Genomic DNA, 26,658 nt, shown 5'->3' with positions numbered 1-26,658 from the left:
TGAAGTCAGATCTTCATCTGAAAATGCTGATTTTTTTCATAAATGTTTGCAGTATGCTGACTGAGTTTCATTTCAGAGCCACCTTCGTATTCTGGGCCTTGAGCCAAACGAGAGTTCCGCTCTCTACATCAGTTTCATGAGGAAATTCTGGCTGATTGCTTTCTACAGCTAGACAGTGATGAAACACAAGCATAAGCTCCTCCCTCTTCCATCTTCTCTGCAGTATATAAATTCCAGTCAGGGCTGCTCATTCTTGGTGTCAGGAGCTCAGGAATTCTGGTGGTATTTTTTAAATGTTGCTGCTGCTGTTTGGTTTTGAGCGGTCTCATCCCTAGCAGTTTGAGAACTAAGCAACATGGAAACATCAAATTTCCTGGAGAAAGGGAATATTCCCAATGAAGCAAACAATTCAGGATGCAACTGGATGAAGTTTTGCAGTTTGGCAGCTCTGGTTCTTTTAGCACTGGTTGTGATTCCAGTTTTGGTGGTCTGTTTTCTGTACCTTCATCGACAGGTAAGGAGAGTGCAAAAATTCCAGAGACTAAAGTATATAGGATATTACTATTACTTATTATTATTATTATTATAGAGATACTCCTAGAATTGGATAATTGCAACCTATTAATTCTGTTCCTTCTTGGAGCCAATGCTTTGTCCAGACTACTTTCAAATGCCCAAGTGCTTCCACTACTTTCCTTTTGGGAAACTGTTTCATTCATTTTGCTTTCATTTAAAAATGATAAAGTCAGTTTTTTCTTCTCATCTGTCCTTTCCTACTATACCCACTGCTGTTGTGCATTATTCTTAATTATTATCTGGCAATACCTGTTAAGGGAAGGGACAGACTAGGAGCCCATTGGGCCATCCATGCATCCAACCCCGTAGGGCCTGATAATTCAGGGTGCTAACTACCCTCCACTCTCGTAGAAGTCATGGGCACTAATTTTTTCATTGCATTGTACCAGTTCTATGATGGGGTGACTGCTTCCCCTCACATGGGAGTAGAGTGCATAGCTCTTTGCAGGATGCACTGGGCAGTTTCTAAGATTGCCCCAAGTAGCTGCAACTTTAATTCAACCCCTTTGTGTGTATGCATTATGATACAGTTTTTAATACACAGTCACATTGTGACTTTTCCCACAGGAGCCCTGTCTTGATCAATGCATAGGTAGCACAGGTAATCAGAGATCTGGTATTTCCTAACTTTTCAGTGCTTGGCTTTGCAATCTAACTTTTATTTAATGTAGTTGTCTTTGTATTTATAGCTGGCCCAAAGGACAACTAAGGGGACACATGCCAACTGTCTGCCAATATCCAAAGGATGAAAACACCAAAGAGAAGGAGGCAGTAGAAGAGGGCATAGGGGTATAGCTAAGAGGAAAGGGAAGGTACTGAGCAAAGGAATAGGTTGACTATCGGAAGTAACCTCCCATTAGTGAGATCTCTGACACTGTGGAATTGCAGTCCAAGAAATAATAGGAGCCCCATCACTTGAAACTAGGCTGGAGGAAGCAGCGTAGCAGATAATCATGCACTTGCACTGGGAAGGTCAAGGGACCCAGTCCAAGCAGGTGTGACTCCACTGAAGTCAATGGAGTTGAATGCGCTTACATCAGGACTGAATTTAGCCTAGGAAGTCTCCTCCACCTCTGGCTTCTCTTGACAGCATTCTGTGTTTGGGATTTGAAGGCAAACGATATCCCTCCCCCTCTCCCTCCCCCGCACAGCCCATTGATATGTGGGATTTTACTCTCCCATTCCTGAAATGGGAACAATTTCCCTCTTGGAGAACCCAAACCAGTGTTTCCAGTATCCAGCTGGGACACGCCTGTCTTCAGCTCTCCTTCCAAGGAGAGAGGGGAGATGGGGAAGAAGTGTCCTACTGAGTTACTCAGCATCAAATACCTCCAGGAAATAGGATGACTGTGGCTGGCAGTATAAGCAGCCACTTATGACATGTATATCATGAGTCACAGTAGGGGATCAATCCTGGAAGGTGCTGCTCACTCCTACAAAATGCTGGGCACCCTCAATTCCCATGGGGCAAGAGGGCGCTCAGCACCTCACAGGAGCACAACCTGTCAGCACAGAGATTTGTAAAGTATTTAGGAAAAAGTTATCTCCCACCTTCCGTTCCCATCAATCTGTTTTGGAGCCATAAGACAGAAGTCCTGAGACATGCCCAGTGCTCAGAATTGCATGCCACTGATGGTAAATTACACGTGATACTGGCAAAGTAATGCACACCCCATCCCATAAGAGTTCCATCTCCTTCCCCTTTCCCATAAGAGTTCCATCTCCTTCCCCTTTCATCAAAAGCGATGAACTTTGAAATCTGAAGTTAATTCATCCTCATTAAAAATATATTTTGACTGTATTTGGCAGTGGCCATCTTCCTTAATAATATATGTACTTAGCATCTTTTCCAAAAAGAGTCCTGAGTGGGGGCTCAGGGTGTGACAACAGCAATAACAGATAATAATCATAAATGATGATGAGAAATCCCTTCACAAGCATTGGCACTACTGGTAATTTCTGTATGAGAGAGGCCAAGAAATGGAATTGAAGATGCCACAATTAAGATGTGAGGTGACTGACTCCCCTAATGGGTCCAAATCTCTGTGGTTTGTTTTTATATTTGGTACAAAAGCCATGAAAATATGTACAGAAAAAAATTAAAAATAATTCATAATGAAACATTATTTAATAATGTAAAGTATTGAAAGTGTTTTTAGGCCACTACTCTCTAACATAAGAGATTTACACTAATGTTTGAAAATGTTGATTGTTTATACTTGTAGGTATGACAGTTATTTCCCTTTTCCTAGGACTGAGCAACTGAATTCTTTCTGCTCAATGCAGGATAACCACTGGGCTGTAAATAAATCAGGCAGATAATTCATTTTCTCCTTCACATTTCACATGGATCAGTCAGACAGCTGGCTGATGTCCACAGGTCAGACTGAGTATTGACAATTTATGGATTATATAGACACATTTTCACTCAACTGTGTGTTTTCCAAGTTCTGGGGCATTCCCCCAGGGGCGGGCAGTACAAAGGAGTAGGCAGGGTCATGCTTAGACAGACCCCTGGGTTGTTCTCCAGAGTCTTAGCTTTCATTTAAAAAAATTAGTCTCTGGCTGCTATAGTTGGGAAGAAAATCTTCAAAATGTGATACAACTGGTATGATGTCTACCTAAATTTGCAGACAACCTGAAAATATGGCTGTGAACTGTAGCGTTCAACAGGGCTAACTCCGATGTCAGTGATGATACTTTGACATCATTGCTAGGTTTTTCATTGCTCTTGAAAGTAATGTTTTATTGCAGTTTTAAATAATAAACCAAATCAAAAGTTTAACTATATGTCATTCCTTAAAACAATAATGTAAGAATATGTTTTAAAATACAATTTGATTTAATTTAATATAAAGTTGCAAAGCCACATGAAAAGGTGGAGTAACAATGCTCCTGGAGGATTATCTGTGTGGTTTAAACCCAAAATCTCTGCATCTAAATGTATGAGTCTCTTCCACCACAGCTAAAGGACCAGAGCTGTTACCTTGCGGGCAGTTACAGATTCATACATGGGTTACCCACTAGATGGTGACAAAGAGATACCCTTTGTAAGCATGGGGTACAGTTACATGGCACCAGCCTGTGCTGTGATGTCTGGATATATCCCATGTTGTTTAGACTCTAGCTCTTGGGAACACCAAAACCACTGTCAACATCTAAAATGAAAAAAGCCCTAGAAAGAGATGTCATCTAGATTAAGCAGCTGCCTTCTAGTGAAAATGAAGAGACAATTGAAAGAGACCCAATAAAAGTCCATCTCCTCTCATAACAGAAAGACTTCTGCTGCCTGGGACCTCTCCCAAACACATACAGAACTTTAGCTGATAGGTGTAAAAGTCCCACTCCACAACATGCAACATCCTGACCAAACTTTGCTTCTTTCCACAGTCTCCTGAGACCTGCTGGGCTCACGCATCTCGTAAGTATCAAGACACTGGAGTATCAAGACATTTGTACAGTGTGGTGAAGGTGACTATATCACAATAATGTACTCAGCAGGCCTGAGTATTTCCCCCTTCTCTATGAACAGTGCTAGATAATGAAACAGAGAAATATGAAGCCCAGGTGATTGTAGGCAACTAGGAATCAGTCACTCCTCAGTTCTGTCCCCAACACTAACTAGCTGTATCAGATGAATCATCTTTCTGAAAGTGCAGTTCTGCTTTGGGTATGTCTATACTGACGGCGGCAAAGTCGCCGCCGTCAGATCGATCTTTCTGGATCGATTGAGCAGTCAGTGTAGACCCGCTCAATCCATCAGGAAGTCGACACTGGTAAACCACCCCCTCAAGTGGCGTAGCGCTGCACCGACGGGAACACAGTTCCCGTCGACGCAGTGCAGTGAAGACGGCGCACAGAAGGGAAGCACAGCAGTCGACGGGAGTTACGCAAGCTACTCCTGCATAGCTTGTGTAACTCCCGTCAACTGCCGCCGAATCTCCAGGTAAGTGTAGACCAGGGTTTTGGAAAATGACTGTACAAACAGCACCATGGGGTTCCATATTTACTCTCTCAGTGACCATAGATCAAATTCTCAAATGTTACTAATTAAAAAAGGGTGGGTTTTGTCCTCACTGCTAGCCCTATAATCTCATCCTGGGATCTAAAAATCAAGCTAGGGTCTTTTTGGCTTAACCCAGCAGCAATAAAAGATTTTGAAAATGAAACTTGTCACATTTATGAGCAAGATCTTGTTTTATCTCTGCAGTTCCTTACTGTCTTAAGCTAAATTGATAGAAGATCCTCTTAAACCAATTTGAGAATGTACCGGATTAGTTTCTAAACAGATTTAATTAAATCAGTGGAACTTTCTGTGTAGACAAATCCTTACTTAACCATTCTGGTGATGATGCATAAGCACCTGAATCGACTCCAGCTCTGTCTCCCAGAGAGGTGCCGGTTCTGGAGCAATGACAGGTTTAAACAACAGAAAAATGCTCTGTTATTCAGCATAGAAAGCAGATATGACACACAGGCATCATATCTGAAAGAGATACCATATCTACAGTCACTTTTCAGAGTGGAAAGTTTACTTACTGGGATGGGCTATATTTCTATCGGATGTTTAAGGCAGACTGAAACGGGAAGGAGCTCTCACCACAGCGGCCAGTGAGGAGAGAGAGCTGTTGGAGACCACTGCTTATCCCAGCTAGAGGCAGGGAGCTCCTCTCTGGTTTTATTAGTGGAAGGAGAACTGGGCTTGCCCCAGCTTCACTTTACCCTAACCCCAGGTTGACTCCAATGGAGCCATGCGGATTTAGACTGGCCAAGGATCTGCCCCATGGACAGCAATCAAATGTTTTTCTGTTTCTGAGTAGAGATCGGCTCAGACCAAAACCCTGGACCTAAAGACCAGCTCACTTCATGGGTGTCAGAATCTGAATCTGGGTCAGGGTCTGAATTGAATAGTTGCCCCCTTCTGTATAAATCCCAGCACCAAATGGCCCAAAACTCTGGCAGCTGTTCAGAATCTTTGTCCTTATCTGAATTCTGTGGCTCTCAGACCCTTCTGTAGTGAAGATCTTCAAGGAAAAGTCGCATATATGTAACTTCTCTTTCCTTCCTAAAGACCTCAAATCAAAGAGATAAGGAAAAGGTAAGAAGGGAGATGAACTACTGGAGAGTATTTACAAAACAAGATAAAATCTAGGGAACAGGCTGGACTTTGTAATATAATTAACCACATTGTATGCTTTTCTCTTTGTTTTCTCCCTCTTCTGGTTCCTTTATGGAAGATCCTACAGAAGATACTGACGGTCCCATAATGTGGCAGTGGAATTTCACAGACTGCAGTAGCTTTGTAAGGAATGGCTCTGACCAAAAGTTGGAGGTCCTGCAGAACGGCATGTACTTTGTCTATGCCCAGGTGACCCGCCAAATGTCAACAAAAAATTATTTTACGATGATGCTGTACAAAGATCAGAATTTTCTCCTCAACCAGGTGACTGGGCCACAGAATGAGACCGTTGCCTCCATAAATTTCGGGAGACCTTATTTCCTGACAAAGGGGGAGAAGTTGTTCTGTTCAATCAATGATGGGCTCAAACACATCCAGAAAGACAGCCAGACTTACTGGGGGCTGTACAAAATGTAACTTAAGAGTCCCACTCTGAGTCAGCTTCTCTCATCCTCCAAGGAACACTAGGGATCTAATCATTGAGCCTGAAATGTTTGCAATTTCTCTCCATCAAACTCAAGACAATGATGCTTTGGGCTTCCTCATCTTCCTGTTGAAGTGATTCAGGTCAGGTTACACGCTCAACAAGACATGAATGCGTGACTCCAGTAATAACGGTTAATGCCATCGGATTGTCACAAGATATGGGGAGGAAGACACTTCTGAAATAACAGTGTGAAGAAAGAAAAGCAATGCCTTGATGTGTTAGAAATGTTAGTTCTAAAATCCCAGGCAAATGAGTCCTATGTTCTGCCCATTCTGCACTGGTAAACAATTCCACTCCATGGCTGGTTGCCTTTCAATGCTGGCTGAAAGTGATTGCCATTTGTATATTTTGTGAAGTGCCTTGGGGATCCTTGGGGATGAAAGATGCTGTGTCAATGTAAGGTATAATGTATATACTGTATATAACCTGGACAAAAAATGGCCTATCTGGGACTGAGGGGCCAACATGTTTAAAGGCAAGCTGGGATAGAGGGACAATGCCTAGCTCCATAGGTGCTGGAACTAAGGGTGCTGGGGATTTGGTAACATCCCCTGACTTGAAATGGTTTCCATCATTTACAGGAATTACAGTTCTGCTCAATGGCTTTTGGCACCCCCACTATAAAAATTGTTTAAGGACCACTGCCTAGCTCCCATCCAGTGCTTCAGTGGAATGTCCTCTCCTTTCTGTCCCTGTGACAGGGTGCTGGGCAAGAACTGCTAAGTCAGCCCTCTGTCACATTTAGGGAGGTAAATTGGAGCTGGCTGGAGAAAACCTGCACCTAATTAGAGAATGGGAGACAGCTGCCCACCCAGTTAGCCTGGGGTTGCACAAAGGAAGGAAGCCAGAGAAAGGAGCCAGAGAGTGGAAGTAGAGCGGTGGCTCTTCCCTTCTGGGTGCAGATGCTAAAAGGGCAAGCTGTGTATGGGAAAAGGTGGTGGAAGCACAACTGTAAATCAATCTGCACCAGTGGTTCTGAACCCCAGGGTCTCTGAGTGACTTTGTGAGTGCAGAAGAAACGGAAGCAGAGCAGGCTGGGGGCTCACCCAGGACTGTGAGCCAGAGCAAGAGTTGGCAGCCTGGAGATGCAGGAGACCTTGCAATGGCTGGTGAAACAGCAGAAAGAGGTACAAAAGGCTGTGCAAAGCTTCCAGCAATCCCACCAGCTGCAGAGCCAGGCCTTGCCTAGCTGGCAAGCTGAACAGCAGAAGAGCCTGCAGGACTTCATTTGAAAGCAGACCACCATACAACAGAAGCTTCTACAGAGGATGGGGGAGGGAAGTGGCAATCGGGCGTCGGGATTGGGACTGTGTAAGATGGGCCCTGACGATGACCCCGAGGCATTCCTAGGCACCTTTGAGTGGGCAGCCATGGGGGCTGGATGGGATAGGGCAACCTGGGCCCTGTGGCTGACTCCCCACCTGGCCAGTGAAGCCCAAGTGGCCTATATGGCCCTGAGAGAAGAACAAGACAGGAAATATGAAGCAGTAAATGTGGCCATCCTGGATTGGGTGGGCTATCTGCTGAGAAGTACCTCCAGAGATTCCGGGCGGTAAGGTGAATGGGGGGTTGCGGCCCCAGGTGTTTGCCCAAAAGTTAATGGACTGGGCCAGACAATGGCTGAGGCCTGACATCCAGACTGTGGGGGAGATCATGGAAAAGCTTAGATCCGCTCATCTTAGAACAGTTTTTACATGGCCTCCCTGAAAGCATAAAGTTCTGGGTGAGACGGCACCAACCGAGTACAGTAGAGGCTGCGGTAAAACTGAAGGAAGGATGTCCAAATAAGAAGGAGGAAACCAGGAGAAAATCCAGAGAAGCCCTGACTGGGAAGGATCCAGAGAAAAAGAGAGAGAACAACTGAGGAGCCCCCACTGGAACTAGACCGCTTGTCTGCTGGCAGTGCTGGCGACCAGATGATAAAAAGGGGACTGCCCAGACATGAAGTGTGGCTTTACAGAATTTTGCAGGTGGACCCACACTGAAGTGCGGGAGAAGGGGTGGAAACTGTCCACCACTCCTGTGATGGTGGGGAGGGGACCTCAGGGGGGCCTAGTGGACACGGCCTTGGCCTGCTCTCTCGTAAGGAAGGGGCTTATGAAGCCACAATGGATAATACCTGATGCCAAAATGAACTTGGACTGCATTCATGGGGACACAAGGCAGTGCCCAGTGGCCCAGGTGCCCCTTGAGGTCTGAGGCAGGTTTCGTTGGAAACGGGTTGGGGTAGTAGAGGGCCTGCCGTATCCAGTGGTGGGCACCCAAAGGGAAAAAGGGTCTGGGGAGGAAGCCCATGGTGGGAAAGCAGGGAGATTCCCCAAGGAAGAGGGTAGAGATCACTGAACTGGAAAGCCCTAGACAACAGAGCCCGAGTGGCTCTTCCCTCATGGGTGCAGACACTAAAAGGGCAAGCTGTGTATAGGAAAAGGTGGTGGGGGCACAACCTATAAATAAACCTGCACCAGCGGTACTGAACCCCAGGGTCTCTGAGTGACGTTACAAACGCAGAAGAAGTGGAAGCAGAGCAGGCTGGCTGATGCCCTGTTACAGCCCCCTCCTCTCCTCACATACATACCTCACTTTAACAAGGGAAACTGCAGCCATCCCAATTCCCCCTGAGTGTGAGCCCTGCCCCATCATCACTGGGCATTCAGACCATGTAGGGTTTTGCATTCAGAATGAATGCAAATGTTATTTCCTTTTTGAACCATTGTGTTCAGTGTATTGAAGTATTGAAGGTGGCACATAGAGCCTGTGTGTTCATATTAAGATTCAGGGTTCTGTTGCCCCTGGCAATTTTGTATTCAACGATGCTGTAACATGGACTTTAACAGTGGAGATAAAGTCACACAGAGCAGCACTTGGACTGGAGGAGATAGGCTTCAAATGCTCTTAATGCTTATAGCTGCATTATGCGGTATAAGCAGATGCAACATTTTTCAGTGAAAGGAAGTGGGGTGCCTGTATCTCTATTGATGGGAAGTGCATAACTGTAGAAGTAAAGATAGAGAAGGCGTCTGATCCAGTGGGGTGATCTGAGAACTGAGATTGAGTTCTGTCCTATGTTCCTCCACTGAGTCATTGTGTGACCTTGGATAAAGCACTGCAGCTATGCCTCAGCTTCTCCTCACTAAGTCAGGTATAACAATGTATGTACCTACCTCACAGAGATGTTGTGAGGCTGAATCAATCAACATTGTAAAGTACTGTGGAATACTCAGATTCCCTGTTCTAGTGCAGTCACACAGTTGGGTTGTTGTTCCTTGATTGGACAACCTAGGGCAAGCTCCTCTGGTCGGTATATGCCTGTTTTCACACAAATAACCATATTTGCATGAATAAAAACTCCCCAAACATTCCTTGGAACAAATTACAGCCTCATGGATTTTCACAGACAAACCAATATAAACACTATTGGATTTAATCATGATTTAGAATTGGGGTTAGTTTGGTGTAATGAATGTTATGATTTTATTTTCTGTGTACTCAAACATTAAATATTATGGAGCCTACTTTACAGAAGTGGCTGCCAATACTTGTTCATTTCAATACAGACCATTAAAAGGGGACACACACACAGAGCTCTCTCTCATGGAGACTTTACCTTTGTTCTTTCTTGTTTAGTTAATTACTCTTAAGAACAGCCATATTGGGTCAGACCAATGGTCAATCTAGCCCAATATCCTGTCTTCCGACAGCAGCCAATGCCAGGTGTTTCAGAGGGAATGAAGAGAACAGGGCAATCATCACGTGATCCAACCCCTGTCATCCACTCCCACCTTCTGGCAGAGACAAGCTAGGGATACTAAGAGCATGAGGTTGCATCTCTACCCATCCTGGCTAATAGCCATTGATGGACCTATCCTCCATGAACTTATCTAGTTTTTTTTTAACCCTGTTATAGTTTTAGCCTTCACAACATCTCCAGCAACCAGTTGCACAGGTTGACTCTGCAGTGTGTGCAGTTTCTTTTAAACCTGCTGCCTACTAATTTCAGAGTCCCTTGTTCTGGTGTTATGTGAAGGAGTAAATAATATTTCCTTATTCACTTTCTCCACACCAGTCAAGATCGATAGACCTCTATCACATCCCCCCTCTTTTCTAAGCTGAAAAGTTCCAGTCTTTTTAATCTCTCCAGACCCCTAATAATTTTTGTTACCTTTCTCTGTATCTTTTCCAATTCCAATATATCTTTTTTGAGATAGGGCAACCAGATTTGCACACAATATTCAAGATGTGGGCATACCAGGGATTTATATAGAAGCATTATGATATTTTCTGTCTTGTTATCTGTCCCTTTCCTAATGGTTCCTAACATTCTGTTAACTTTTTGTACTGCCACTGCACATAAAATCATAGAACATTGGGGTTTGAAGGGAACTCAGGAGATCATCTAGTCCAAATCCCTGCTCAAAGCAGGACCAACCCCAACTAAATCATCCCAGCCAGGGCTTTGTCAAGCCAGGCTTTAAAAACTGTTAAGGATGGAGATTCCATCACTTCCCTAGGTAATCCATTCCAGGGCTTCACCACCCTCCTTGGGAAAAAGATTTTCCTAATATCCAACCTAGACCTGCCTCACTGCAACTTGAGGCCATTGCTCCTTGTTCTGTCATCTGCCACCACTGAGAATAGCCTAGTTCCATTCTCTTTGGAACCCCTCTTTCAGGTAGTTGAAGGTTGCTATCAAATCCCCCTCACTCTTCTCTTCTGCAGACTAAATAAGTCCAGTTCCCTCAGCCTCTCCTCATAAGTCATGTGCCTCAGCCCCTTAATAATTTTTGTTGCCTTCTGCTGGACTCTCTCCAGTTTGTCCAATCCTTCCTGTAGTGGGGGGCCCAAAACTGGACACAATATTCCAGATGTGGCCTCACCAGTGTTAAATAGAGGGGAATATTCACTTCCCTTGATCTGTTGGCAATGCTCCTACTAAAGCAGCCCAATATGCCGTTAGCCTTCTTGGAACCAGGGCACACTGCTGACTCATATCCAGCTTCTTATCCACTGTAACCTCCAAGTCCTTTTCTGCAGAATTGCTGTCTGGCCATTTGGTCCTGCAGGCCATGGGCCTGCTTCTGTCCTGCAGCACTGACCATATTTTGTGGCCTGTATGCTGGCAGCATTCTAACTACTGACTACTTATACTCACAAGCCAACTGCATAAATCAAAAAGAAAAATTGTTTAGGACAGGCAATCTTGAGTCTGGACATCCCCATGAGAAATATGAAAGCCAAGTAGCTTTAGCCTGAGAAAGAATGTTCTGTTTTGTTTGTTCTTATGATAATAGTTTAGTTTTGATAGTATGAATTATGTAAATAATAGTAAATAGTTAAAGATTGATGTGGAGGAGTTGCAAAACACTGGAAAAGTATGTGGAACAGCCATGAGATGTCAAAGAATCCAAAACCCTCTCTCCAATATCACCTGCGTAACCACGCATTTATTTCCACAATTCGATGGTCTGTACCTGGGCCTTTTCCTTCAACAGGGAGAATGGACGAGAACATCATTTGTGCCTCAAACTCCTTTATCCTTCTTCCCAGAGCCACATAGTCTGCAGTGATCCACTCAAGGTCATTCTTGGTAGTATCATTGGTGCCCACGTTGAGAAGTAAGAAAGGGTAGTAATCTGATGGCTTGATAAGTCTCAGCAGACTTTCCGTCACATCCTGAAATCTAGCTCCAGGCAAGCAGCACTCTTCTTGAGTTTCCCAGTCTGGGCAGCAGATGGATGACTCTGTGCCCCTTAGGAGGGAGGCCCTGACCAACACTATCTGTCTCCTCCTATTGGGTGTGGTGGACGTAGAACCCCCCTCCCTAGGACAATGCATTCCATGCCTTCTGATCCCTTCCCTGAGATGACTCTTTCAAACCATTCTCCGCTGTAGTACCTGTGCAGAGAGCTTGAAAATGGTTGCTTACCTCTATTTGCATTGGGGGTATATAGGTTCTCCTTTTGCTTCTTCTGGAGGCCACACGCTGCCAATTTTCTTCAGTCTCCCCTGCACTGCCCTCTCTGATTCTTCAGCATGCTGTGCCTGCAGTACCAGATCCTGACTTCTATTCAGAAAGTCTTCATTTTCTCTGATGATCTTTTCAGACAGCTATCCACAATGACTCTAAGATCTCTTTCATGAGTGGGAACAGCTAACTTAGACCACATCATTCTGTATGTATAGTTCGGATTATGTTTTCCAATGTACATTACTTTGCATTTACTTTCCTCCATCAGTTTTGGAGCATTAATACAAGAACTGATAACTTTAACTGGTAAATAAAATTCATGCAGAATATTTGCTCAATATCACTGTCCTTACAACATCACACCAATCACCCTCAAACACCTATATCCTTTTTTATTTTCATTTATATTACCTTTTGGAAAATTATAACCAAGCAAACATATTAACTCTTAGTTTGTATAGCTCATTGCTCATTAAAAAGTTATGAAGTCTAAAGTAGTTGAGTTTCCCCTCAAACAGTCTTCAAAACATGGAATAACTAACAAATTAGAGAACAAATTCATTTTTGTGCTAGTTTAAAATAAAGGAATGCAAAAAGTTTTTAAAGTGATAACTGGGAAAAAAAATAATAGATTGGCCATCATGGGTTTCCTATCAGCTCTGACAAAATTGGAGGTGTATTTTCAGTATATGAAAATGTTATAACTTTTTCCAATGACAATGTGTTTTCTTTTCTTATTAAGTTACTCAGTAATTAGAAATAAAGTCTTAAACATTGTATTCTGTTTATACAATGCATTTGATATTTCTCCAGCACAAATGAAAACACAGTTCAGTTCTAGGTACTAAAGGTGTAAAGATTCAAAACATAAAAACTAATTTAAAAATTGAAATTGCATTTACAAAACACTGATCTAAAAGCCTGTTTTTGTCTCTAGAACCTGTTCAGTTCTATAATGTAATACAGGAATCCTGAGCATGAATTTAGAGTGACACAACTGAATGATTCTTGACCATGACTTAATGAAAATATAATATGATACTATATGTCTTACATGTTATTAAGAAAATTTGCCTGCTAAACAATGTCATTTCAAGGGCATATTCGAATAGTAAGGAAATTAGTAAAGAGACATGTGCCAAGACTGTAACAACCTGGTTGGATTCAGAGCCTTCCAGGAATTGTACCAAAACAAAAAATGTTCCAGGTGTACATAGACTTATTAAAGAAAGAAAGCATTTTTGTTTTCTGATTGAGAAGGATAGATAAGTACAATAACTTCCTCTGATTCCCATCAGGAGCAACCGAAATGTATAAGGGAAACACTGACTGTCACGCTGAAAATTAAACTGATCAGCTTTTTGGGAGAGACTAAGGAGATGACCACTCAACAGGTCTCTTCTCTCAGCCAAGGCTACCCAGAAACTGCTCTCTCCTGGCTCTCATCCTAGCAGCTGGAGAACAAGGAGTTATTTACCCACATGAAGGGCTTTGACTGCCCCTCTGGTCGCGGGGCCGCTAGTGCTGCTGCTAGCTAAGAGGGCTAGCAGGGAGTTTCTAAGGGGCACACAGGCCCTCAGCTGCCCAGCCGGAGGGGGAATTTGGAACCTCTTTAGAGTCGCTCTGTGAAGGGCTGGGAGTGAACAGAGCAATACAGACAGCTCTCCAGCTGCCAGCCAGGGAGCAGCCGTAGCCAACACAGCTGGGGAATTTACATTTCCCTGCTCCCAGAGCTGAGGAGGTGGGGGGAGTTGCTGATCCAGCTCCTGAAGGACTGCTCTGTTAGCTAGCAGCAATTTCTCAGATCACAGCTAAGGGCTTTGGGTTTCTCCGGCAGGCAAGAGCACAAAGCAGCAGTTCACTTTCCTGTTTGCACTCTGCTGTGATAGGAAATGGGGAAGGGACAAGCGCCCCCTCCCTCCCCACCCTTCCTAAAGGGACAGTTTATGCCCTCCCTGGACAGTTCACCTGTCAGCGTGACCCCTTTAACCAGTTCCTTACCCACTTTTCAGTTCTTATATTAATCCTCATCTTCTCCCATTTGACCAATAATTTCCCAGGTGGAACTGAATCAAACACCTTACTGAAATCCAGACAGATTAGATCTATTGCATTTCCTTTGTCTCAAAAATCAGTTATCATCTCAAAGAAGATCAGGTTGGTCTGGCACGATCTACCTTTTGTAAAACCACGGTATATTTTATCTCAATGACTCTCTACCTCTAGGTTCTTAACTACTTTCACTTTCAAAATCTGTTCCATGACCTTGCTTACAACTGAGGTCAAACTAACAGTCCTGTAGTTTCCCAGATCACTTTTCCCCTCTTTCTTAAAATAGGTATTATATTGGCAATTCTCCAATCATAGGGTATGACCCCTGAGTTTACAGTTTAAAAATCCTTGCTCTTGCCCTTACACTCCAATCGGCAGGCTTGAACCACACCTAGGGCAGGGGACTACATATAGTAACACGTCTCTGCACAGTGCAATGCTGTGGTGCACTGGACGTATCTTGCAAAATGCTCTAGTTTTGCAGGGAGGCAGCCCTGCTGTCAGCACTATTTTGTGCCCATGAACAAATCTCATTCACCAGTGTTACTCTTTTAGAGTTCCTTTCAAAGTGGCGTCCACATGTGGAGACCCATCCTAGCCCACCCAGGGCCCAGGAACTCCCAAGGATTGGGTTCCTGCACTACAGGGAGGAGAGTAGAGCTGAGCTGTTCCCTGATTGCTACAGCAACCTAGAGCTGTAGTGACCCATTCTAGTGGGATTGGGGGCTGTCCCAGTGGGATGGCCTGCATCTTGGAAGAAGGGAAGGGCTCAGCTTCTGGTCTGGAAGTTAGCTGGAACTTCCAGGACCAAGGGAGCATTAAACTACCAATGTATGGAGAGGGTGCTGTTCAAACTCCAAGGTGGCAAAGAAAGTGAAGAGACAGTTAATGTGATAAGACTTTTATTTTTGCCATAAAATCTTGCTGACTGGCATTAATTCTATTCCTATCCTTTATCAGTTCAATCCCATATCAGCTTTTCCATTATTTTCCCCAGGACTGATGTCAGGTTAACTGGCTATAATTACCCAGGTCATTCCTCGTGCTCTTTTTGAATATTTCCACATTAGTACTCTTCCGGTTTCTTGGAATTTCACCAGTATTCCAAGATGTATTAACAGTTAACCTGGGGGTGGGAGTGGGGAGAAATCTCCTCAGACAACTCTTTTAGGACTCTTGGCATGCAAGTTATCCAGTCCTACTGATTTAAACTTGTTTATCCCCACTAGATCATATTAAGCCTCCTTCTTAGTTACTAATGGCCTGGAAAGGAGTTTCTCATCCTTACATGAGGCCAACTCTTCATCCTGCTTCTTTCCAAATACAGAACAGGGGTCAAACAGAAAAATAAAATAAAATAAAAACCCCCTGTTATTTTAGATTTGCCTGAAACATTTCTTTGTAATTGTTTTTGCTCACAATAAAAACAAACAAAAAAAAGGTTTTGGTTCGAAAAAAGCAGGGAATAGGGTGATCTTATCAGTGTATAGGGCATCTGTGACATGACACAATATTACTGCACACATTTGTGGGATCCACATTTTAAAAAGAATGAAAAGGGAAAAGGGTTACAACTTTATACACAATCTCATTCATCAAAGTGGTTAGAAAAATTGTTCTTTCTCCCTGAATTATAATGCCATTTTCTGTGCAACAACTTGTCTCATCTGAAAAAATGGTGTTATCCCTTTAGATTTTATTTATTTATTTATTTTTGTCGCTGGCCTTCCTTGTAGCATTGTGAGTTTCAGTGTCTGCAAGCATTCTCTCTTGCTTTGTACTTCTCTGTTTCTCTCTCAGACTTTCTTCTGAGATGGATAATAGTTTACTATGTTTATTGTCTTCACCTCAGCCTGTACAGATCCCTCCTGCTGCTTCTGAGAGGTATGCACGGCTCAATGTGTCTGCCATCACGTCTCTGCCTGGGCAGTACTTGATCTGTACATCATATCTTTGCAGATGTATCATCATCTGCTGTAGGCGCTTTGGTGCTCTGAGTAATGGCTTTCTCCAAATGCTTTCAAAAGGTTATGGACAGATTGTATGTCGATAGTGCAACTGTAAATTCACTGGTGAAATTTTTCCATTCCAAGAGTATTGCTAACAACTCTCTTTCAATTTGAGCATATCCCTTCTCCATTTCTGGCAATGCTCTGCTTGTGAATGCAACAGGTTGTTCCACTTGCAGCCTGGTAACCCCAAGACTCATCTTGGATGCATCACATTGCAACTAGAGGGGTTCCCCTGGGTTGTAATATTTCAGAACAGGAGCCTTTCTAATCATCTCTTTTTCTTTCTGAAATGCATGCCTGTGTTAATCCATCCACTCCCATAAGGAGTCTCAGCAGTGTCAGCTGTCTCAGGATCTCACAGCTCTCAGACAAATGATTAGAAAAATTAGCTAAACAATAGACCATTTCCAGGAAGCTTGGACTCCCACCACCTCCCCAGTCTGTCCAAACTAAACAGTAAAGTCTTTTAAATCTCTACAGAGCCAGAAACTGCTGCAGGTCTCCTATCATTTTCAATGACCTTTTCTATTGCTGCTATATTTTATTTTACACCAAGTAACCAAAACTGAATACAGCTGTCCAAGTGAGGAGACACAACTGAATTTATAATTTATTTGGCATATGCTATCTGATCAAGCCAAGCCACAGCATTTTTATGAACCATTGAATTATATCATAGCATTAGAATATCTATCATGTTTATCTGCCATTGGGGGCAGATGCTGTCATTATCTATTTGTCCCACAATGGGGCCCCACATTGTCTTCTACGTGCTACCCCAGTATATGATAATAATTAACAATTTCTCACAGACGTCATCATGTCATGATACCATAACTCAGACATTGCGATGCCAAATCTATCAAGCTCAATCCATGAAGTTTGGCTTCACTTCAGTTGGCTAAAGCTAGTTATTTCTCATTTGTACAATGATAGCGCCGATAGGCTCCAAATGAGTTTGCTTCAGAGAAGCAGTCTTCCACCCTTCACAGTGAAAAGTGCTTTAAGAGCAGAACTGTGCCTCCTGTTCTTCAGAGAGGAAGGAAATCAGTAGATGACACACATTAGAACGGAAGGATCAATTCCCAGAAGTGAATCTCACATCTTTCCTTCATGCAACCGTAAACCCTCAAGGTTTCATCCAGGAAAGGGGAAAGAGAGAGAGAAAAGGTGTGATATATATTTGATGAGAAATCTGCTGCTGGGGATTTCTGGAGCAGTGGTTCCCAGACTGCTGTCAGTGGTTCCATCATCAGCTATCAAAGAACGTAGTGGCAAGGCTGGGACAGAAGGTGGGAGAGAGTGGATGCATAACATGGATTATTGGGAGGAGCAGAAGGCTGGAGATGGTAGATTGCAAGACGGCACGGCACGTTCCCTGAAATGATCTGCAGAATTAAAAAGCTGGAGAACATCTGCTCTAGAGCCTTAGTTACATTTGCCCAGCGCCTGACATGCAAACAGCACAATACCACAGGCCAGCGCAAGAGAATCTCAAGAAATTCATTTTGATATGTTAGAAGCAGCTGCAAAACAATGTCAATTATAATCTGACATTTTCATTCAATAACAACTTTCCCCTTTGGGAATACAGTTTTCCATGCTTGATCTATGTCCAAACCTTATAGTCTGTTTGGTTTTTAAATGTGAGTAAAATGTTGTCAGTCATTTTTTTAAATCTAGGAAAGGGGGGGGGGGGAACACACTTTTACTTATTCTGCAGGAAATTCTAGGCACACGTTTTTTGCATAGGTTACCAAAAAAAACCCTGCTGAGGTCTGAAACGTATGAGGGACACAGCCATCGCCTCTGCTTCTTTGGGGAAACATTTCTTTCAAATAAAAGTAGTGAGTGATTGAAAAACCAATTCCGCACATGCAGTTTTAACTCATAACAGTGCAGGACGCTGTTAGAGCCTTGACTACGCTACAACTGCCATGAGGGCTACTGCCAGGGCAATTGGATCAGTGGTGATCAGTAGGATTATTTTGGCAACATTCCCTAATATAGATGAGGCCTGTGCGTGTGTGTGAGAGAGATTGTGTGTGAAAATAAAAAGTGTGACTGTGTTTTATTGTTTAATAAAGCTGTATTTAACATTTATTCCGGGTCATTCCATTGAAGTGTGTTTCAGGGTGTCTGAATGAGCGTGGGAACTGGACAGAGCCAGGAGCCATCATGCACTGCCCCGGATGCTCTCAGCCCACATGCAGCCAAGAAGTGCATGAGTCAATATTTAGAAGAGAAAAGGACAACCTGGCTCAGCAGGGTGGGCTGGAGAATTGTGAGATTGCACAGGGACAATTTATTGCATTGGCGCAGCTGCAGCCCTCCCACTTCGGTCTTGTCTGCACTAGCAGGATGGATGGAGTTTTGGGGGGAGGGGGTTTCCCATCAGTGATGCAGAATGACATAGTACTAGATGCAATGGCATTTAGTCTTATTCATGAGAATCTCGGTTTTCATTAGAAAAGGAGGTGGATGCAGAGAAAAGCTGGTAAACATGAAGCAGGTGCAACCCTCATAGCCCAGAAGCCACACCCAAAGCACCCAAAATGATTTTGTTTTTTTAATATCTCACGATTTTCTGGGTCCTGTCTCATAATATTTCAACAAACTATAAACCAAAACAATGCTATGGGGGCTGCTGTGGTGTGTTGAGAACTAGGTTGGAATTGCAAAATATCATGTTAAGAGTTTGTGGGGGTGGTTCCTGGTCCTGCTTGCAGGGGTCTGGAAGAAAGTGTTCTTAAATCAAGGTGGGGTGAGTTGGGTCTTGCAGCCTGTTTTCTCTCTTTGTTTTGGGGTTCTTATGTTATTGCACCGAACTAAGAAATAAAGTTGTGTCACATTGCAGCCTTCCAGGAAGAGGATTTGATGGGTTTTTTTAATCTAACTTCTCTGCTTGTATGCCATGAAACACATCATTATGGAACCCATGCTTGGCTAGCAAGTCCTGAATGATAATGCCAGTTTTGCCATTGCCTTGTTGTTTTCCATCTCCCCGGGTATTGTGAGGCCTGATTCATTAATATTGATACTGGTGTTTTGAGATCCGCGGAGAAAAGGTGTGATAGATATGTAAGGCATTATAGTGGAGAGGAACAGGGAAGATGTTTCCTATTCTTTAATTGTCCAGCATACTCTTAGCAGCACAGAAAACTTTTCCCTCCCCCGCATCAGCCATTATGAATGCACAAAGGAAGGGTCAGTTCTGTTTTGTGACTGACATATTTCTTTCAAATACAATTCCCTAAGCGACATGCCAAAAGTGGGTTGCTGAAATCAAACCCCACACCTGTGTTTTGTGGGCTTCCAAATTCAGATCCAGATCAGATTCCAAAAGTTGCAACTCAGGGCTTGTCTACACAACCAGTTCTTGTGCAGCAAGCAATAGTGTGAATGCAGAGCACACTAGCACACTGTGTACAGACTGGCCCAGTGGACCCTGCTGCCATGCACTAGAAGTTCCATACTGTGTTTTGACATACAACTGTTTCAAATAGGAGTACATCAGCACACAGTACAAAGCTTTTAGTGTGTGCCAGCAAGGTCCACAGGGGTAGTCAGTGGCTGGCTACTGCACTGTCTATTCATACCCCAGCTTCTCGCACACTAACTGCCCATGTAGCCAGACTCTCAGGCTTGCCCCTGCAATAAACCAGACACGCCTGACTTTTTCCGATAAAAAAACTGGATTCCAGCTTCACAACTCACAGCCAGCTCGAACAGTAACAATATTTAGCATCATTCCCCTTCAACGTGCTTTGCAAACATTAATCACAAAATTGCCCCCCGGACTGCCAGAATGGAATTGCTCCTGGGCACTGAGATTCAGGGATATCTCTGCACTCTCCTCTTCACGTGCAGAATTACTGCCCTCACAGAAGATCTGTGCAGGACCTAAAAACCCCGGCGTGCCTGGCCAGGGCTTTGCTCACAGCTGCTGGAGAGAGGAAATGAAGAACAAGAGGAGGGATGGTTTGGTTGAGGAAAGTCCTAAGGAAGCAGATACACTGATGCATGCTGGGCTCAGCTTACAGAACAAAGATCCAAGAGTGGGGATGGAACCAGCAGGTAATAATGCTGAGGTAGAGCAAGACTGCTGAGGCTAGTCAGGGCCTCTGAATTACCAAAAGGGTAAGCATTTAACTATGAGTGGGGCCACAACCTTGAGCAGCCCCAGGTTTTGTGAGAAGAGGAAGGGCTTGATGGGATTGAAGCAATGGTGAGATCAGTGAATGCTGACAGGACCCAGTGCCTGCTGTATAGACTGAATGGCTTGCAGCCTTCCTGGAGTGTTGCAACTCTCTAATCTTGAGAAAGAGCCAGACCAGGGGAAGCAGCAGCATCGCAGCTGGTTCTTCCGATCATCCTCTTCTGCCCTTCCCCGACACAGCTCTTCTGCCCTGGCAGCATTTCCTTCCTTCCAGCAGCAGCCAGCTCTCCTGCTTCAGGGGACGTTCAGCGGTCCATGGCTGGAGCAGCAGCTCCCTGTGACCTTCCTTTATCAAGGCACGTAAGCATTTGCCTAATTGGAGGTATGTGAGCAGTCTCATTGACTTCAGCTTCCCACACACTTCAAGTTAGGTATGTGTTTAAGAGTCTTGGAGAATCGGGGCCCTTGGGAAAGCTGGTGTCTAGTAGCCTTCAAATAGCATGCGTCCGGAGGAGGGGTGAGCGTGTGCACACGTGTGCGTGCACCAGGGAGGTTTCTCTCAGGTTTATGTTAGAAATATTTCCATTTCCCTGGAAATTACCAACATCTCAGCCCCTCAGCCTCAGTTTCCATGCTCATAGAGAGCATTTGAATCCTATTTATGCACAGCCCTAAGGATGAGCTAACTCCCAACCCGCCTCCTCATAGGGGAAGCACATTTTCTGGAGCCTTGTAACGGGCATGCACTCTCCCCTCTCTGGCGCCTCCTAGTGGTCCTACGGGGGATTATCTCATCACAAGGTCCATGCCCCTGCCTATGGTTACTCAAACCGTCATCTCAACCAATTGCTCCAGGGGCTCTGTCATGGTCCCAGAGCTACAGTGCTTTCCACTTGTTTAGCCCTCCGGCCAAGTCACATTAAAAATCTCCCCTTTCCAGGGCATTATCAAAGTCTCCTTCCAAACTGTCCTTGGCAGTCCTCAAATAGGCGTCCTCTAGCATGCCACTCCTGCAGTGGCTGGTGGGGGAACCGGGGCCCAGGTCCTGGGATCCAATCCAGAGACCCTTAACCCAGCAGCTCAGGTCTTCTCTCTCCCAGACCTTACTGCTCCTTCTCTGGACTGTGTCCGACATTGCCTATTACAGGCTCCTACTCTTCCTCCTCGTATCAGGGAGTATGACTAAAAGCCCTCTCTCTGTTGCCAGCTCCTTGGCTTTCCAGAAGCCCCACCTGTTTCTGTCCAGGTGAGATTAATCTCCAATTAAGCCTCATTACAGCCTTGCTCCCCCACCAGTGCAGCCTATGGCTAATTGGCCTCTCTTGCCTATTTTGACGGAAAACACTCCTGCATTCACACCCTACACACTATTGAAATAATCTTTGTACAAGGTATGCCTTCTAAATTATCATTTTAAATCTCATAATTTGCTTGTCATTATTGTCCTGATCAAATACCCGTGGCAACAGTGTAAATGTGAAGTTATAAGATTCCCCTGTATGATATTATTAACACATGGTCCAAACCTCACAGCCCTGTCCAGGCAGAAGTCGGTAAACAGGTCTGTCCTAAACAAAGGAATGTGTGCTTGCCTTAATTTGCATTTAAGCAATAATAGAGTCATCGAGCAGGAAAGGAAAAGACAGAAAGCTCAAACAGGTGAAAAAAAATCCCAGCATGGGACATCCTTCCATCCAGACTCTTTGTCTCTTGGTTCTCAGTTGGAAATGTTTTTCAAGAGAGGAAATGGACTATAAAAAGAAGATAAAACGTCCCAAGGACTCCTCTTCTCTCCCTCCCCTGCAACCCATTGCATTCTCTGCACCTGACAAAGGAAACAGCTGCTGGACTCTGGGAGAGGAATTTGTGATCTGAAGAGTTTGGTTAGTAATCTTGCTGAAAGCAAGTGGTGAGAAACTTTGCTTGAATCTAATATAGTTTGTTAAGTTAGGCACTAGAAAAATGTTTTATCTTTATTTTTCTTGTAACAATTTATGACCTTTATGCCTCATTACTTGCACTCACTTGCAATCTCTCTTCTTGTAGTTAACAAACTTGTTTCATTGTTTTATCTCATTCCGTGTGTTTAAGTTAAAGTGTCTGGGTAACTCTATTTATAATAGGCTAGTGTATATTATTCCCTTAAAGGAATAATGGGCTTAATAGATTTGGACTTCCAGGAGAGGGTTGGGGGAAAATCCAGGATGGGGATTTTGTTGTGGTGTTGTGGTCACTCTCCAGTTAACCCAGGCTAGTGAGAGCCAGGGTGTGACTGGCAGGCTACAGTACATGTATGTACACACACACACGGGAGCTACCTGTGAACTGATGATTGCTTGTAAGCAGTCTGCGTTAGAGGCTACACCATCAAAGCATTGCACAGCCCCTCAGGTTACAGGGCAGAGGTGACACAATCCCCTCCCACATTGGTCTGGATTGTACCCTGCTCTGTCACAGTCACAATAATCCCTGCAGGGCTAGTGTGGGGTGAACACCCCATCACAAGCCTCCAGAGTTATGTAGTTAGTCATATGTTTCACACATGAAGTGTTATTGGCCTCCTCTGCATACTGATGTGGTGCATAACAGTATCACTGTTACCACAGCTTCTGCCCAGCGACAGGATGAAGTAACATCGCTCGACTTGTGGGATCCCAAACAATGGAAACATGGCTTAGTCCAGTGGGGCACTGTCCTTTGGGGTGCGTGGCAAACCACAAGTAGTGAAAGGGATTACAAATGTCTAAATCAGGGCTTGGCCCTGCAGTATTTATTGTGGGTGGCATCTCAGCTTGGAAAAGGTCAAGCAACCAACTCTGAGTCTTTAGAGTGTGATTATATCAAGGGCAGAGGGCGGCAGGAGAGTCTTTGAAGGGAGGTATATCAGCCCCAGGATGATCAGGGCTTTATTCCCTGCAGCCTAATTGGAGTCATGAGGGGGCAATTAGGAGCCAGCTGAGGCCAATTAGGGATCAGCCAGGTGCTCCATAAAAGGGCTCCGGCCGCCCCCCCCCCCCCCCCCCAACACACAAGGCACAAGTTGGAGGGAGCAGAGGTGTTGTGCTGAGCGGAGCGAGGCGAAGTGAAGTGAAGTGAAGTAGCAGACTGAAGTAGTGGAGTGTGGGAGAGTGGAGGAACCCCGAAAGGAGGTACTGAGCCCAGCAAGAACATAGGGCCTGAGAGGCCAGAAGGACTGAGGGGGGAAAGTAGCTCAGGGGAAGAGGCTGCAGCTCAAACAATACAGAGCCAGCAGTATACTGCTGTGGTTCATAGGGCCCCTGGGCTGGGACCCGGAGGAGCGGGTGGGCCCGGGTCCCTTCCCCCCTCCCCCAGGGAAGACGGGGTGACGGGCACTTTTCTGGCCCCCAACAGGAGCAAAGCACAAGATCCACTAGAGGGGAGCTGGCCATCGGCCACAAGAGACAGAAGGTGCTAAAATCCTTCTCCACTGTGGAGAAGACAAATGATCCAGTGCTTCTGGCTGGGTGGGCTGCAGTTTGGGTATTCTAATATCTTTAGACATACTTCATGAAAACAGGAACAATTACACTTATTACCAAAAATGTCTCTAATGGTAACAAAAAAAATACCATGGTTAAGTTAACTCAGCAGACTTTTTTCATGTAGCTGATGTTGAAATCCTGACTGGAAGTTTGTGATGTATTTTGTTCTTTTTATTCCTAGCATACAATGCTTTCTGGTCCGGTGTTGCCCTTTATCCTGGAAAGATGACAACTTACAGCTAGACTGGCCTATAGTGTGACCATTTATTGACAAGGTCCAACTTTTAGTCAAGAACAACTATTTACCAAAATCCACTACCATCATAGAAAGCTTTATATTATTGTCTCTAGCAAGATGGCAATGTAGATCAATGTGAAAGTTACTGTGTTGCTGAAGTGCAACATGAATCTGATCAACTTCTTAAGACATCACTAGAAATTCATGTTCATTGTTAAAATGAAATGGAACCTCTTCAAAATACATCTACACAGGGGGACCTGGAAGATATCTGTATGTTAGTAGCACAACTCACAAACCAATGCAATAGAGCCTGCACCCTGATCTGAAGCCTGACTGAAGTCAATGGTAAAGCTCACATTGATTTCAAGAGCTAGTCGGGGAGTAAGCCACTTCATCAACTCTAAGCGCCTAAAACCTGCCACAGAACTCAGCACCAAGTGCTGTGAAGGACTATCATCAGACTGCACTGCAAAGATCATCCAGACTTGGCAGGGCTTCACAAACAACCTGGATTTGTCTCATCTGCACACAGTAACCAACGGCCCACCTGTCCTGCATTCTCAGAGTGCAGTGCATTCACTCCTCAAGAAGTTCCAGACATGCTAAAAAGAATCTTGACTGAAGACCTGTGAATCTGACCCATGCCCTTCCAGGCTCATGAAAGAGTCACGACTCCTGAATGCTTGCTCACTCCCACACCAGTTGTTGCTATGCACACTCCCACACTTGCTTTCTGTACACTCAGACACATACCTCTTCTCTTTGTATACACACACACACACCCTACCTGCTGACTGTACACTCCCATCCACCCATCACATTGTCTATAGGCATAGACCAAACACCTGCTGACTGCACATATACAAACAGACACCAACCTGCTGTCTGTCTACATATACACACAAACCCTCCTCCCCCCGTCTATGCACAGGCAAACTCAGAGACGCTGTTTGTACACACACTCCTATATCAGTTTTCAGTGTACAGAAACACACAATTTTGTCTGGATCCACGCACCTGCCACCTGCACACACACCCCTACCTGCTGCTTGCAAAGTTGCACTCATGTTCAGTTACAGAAAACTGTGCACCCCTGCACATCAGCACTTTTTTTTTCCTCACACAGTCATACATCCTCACTCTCCGATCTCACAAGATAGCATTTTACTGGAATACAGTGTTCTTGTTACCTTGTCAGTCCTGGGATATTAGAAAGACAAGGTGGGTGAGATAATGTCTCATTTATCATCTTGTCTCTCTTTTACTGGAATAGTTTTTAGCACTGGGAATCATATGCCCTGAGGCAAGGTTATAAAAAGGAATGCTAGCATTGAAAAGATGGTTGTTGCCAGTTTCTCTAGACAGGTGGAAGTGCAAAATGTGTGGGAACAACACACCCACACTACAGATAAAATGGCCCAGAGAGTGTCCTCTGGATTACAAAAACAAACCTACAGTACAAGAACTGAGATACCCTAAGCCAAAATTGTAAAATCTGCCACTTGCACACACTCTTTCTTCCACCCACAGAAGGGAATTCCTGGACTAGATTCTCCTTTATTTGTACTGTGTGTGAAGGAAAGTGAGGGGCAGGCTTCTTTAGTTACCAACTTTCAGGGCTCAATCTGTTCCTTGTACACCCAAATCTCCCATTGACATTAGCAGGATTATGAGATGCTCAAAGAATGCACAATCTGTCCTGTATTTTGTAAACTTTGAACTATAAGATTTCTACCTTCTTCATTTGGCTTCTAGACAAAATCTAATCTCATAGCCCTAAAATAAAGACTCTCAGCCTGCCTTCCTATTTTATATACTCTTATTATTTGTTCCATGCAAGAAAAGGACAACCAGGAAGAAAATAATAACGTTAGAGTGCCGATAATGTAAAATAATACAAAAAAGGTCTATCTAGTCATGTAAACATTAGTTACCACTGCTGCTGCTACTTAGCATATGAATGGCATTTAAGAATCAGAAAGAAAGGGTTAATAGCCACAAAATAGTTACCCATTACCTAGACAGTTCCATGTGCTACATTCAAATGTAGCAGAAGGTGGTCAGTCTACGGTATATCTAGATGCTTATCCCAGTTTTTATATTTATATATGTTTTTATATTCATCATCCTTGTATGTATTTTAGTTGGATTATCACTGTTATTATTGATTATTTGTATTCCTGTAGCTCCTTGGAGCCCTAGGCATGGATCAGTACCCCTTTGCGATAGGCACTGTACAAACACAGAACAAAAAGATAGCTTGGAAACTCTTTGGGACAGAGACTAAGTAAGGTAAATACCTGCCGTTTCTGGTTCTACGGCATAAACCTTGATCCAATCCACTCCTTGAGGTCAAGACAGTCTGATTAAGTGAACCCTTCTGCATTACATTTGTTGTATTGTCTTCATAGATATTAAGGAAGCTTATGATGATTAATTAATTCAAATCATCAGGAATCAAATATGGTTTTTTTTATATTCAAC

At 44.1% G+C, this 26,658-nt stretch overlaps 1 protein-coding gene across 1 annotated transcript; it reads left to right on the top strand.

Moving 5' to 3' along the window:
• Positions 1–355: 355 nt before the first annotated feature.
• Positions 356–6,876, top strand: TNFSF18 (TNF superfamily member 18). The gene is made up of 3 exons (XM_067535197.1): positions 356–514; positions 3,967–3,997; positions 5,814–6,876. The coding sequence occupies exons 1-3, from the start codon at positions 356–358 to the stop codon at positions 6,170–6,172; spliced, it is 549 nt and encodes a 182-aa protein (XP_067391298.1). The 3' UTR covers positions 6,173–6,876.
• The last annotated feature ends 19,782 nt before the right edge of the window (positions 6,877–26,658 follow it).

The sequence above is a fragment of the Emydura macquarii genome, unplaced genomic scaffold (genome assembly GCF_026122565.2).
Source record: "Emydura macquarii macquarii isolate MOO-44397 ecotype Brisbane River unplaced genomic scaffold, CSIRO-AGI_Emac_v2 contig_3477, whole genome shotgun sequence".
In the NCBI taxonomy this organism is placed as follows: Eukaryota; Metazoa; Chordata; order Testudines; family Chelidae; genus Emydura; species Emydura macquarii.
This window is presented reverse-complemented; position numbering and strand designations above follow the sequence as displayed.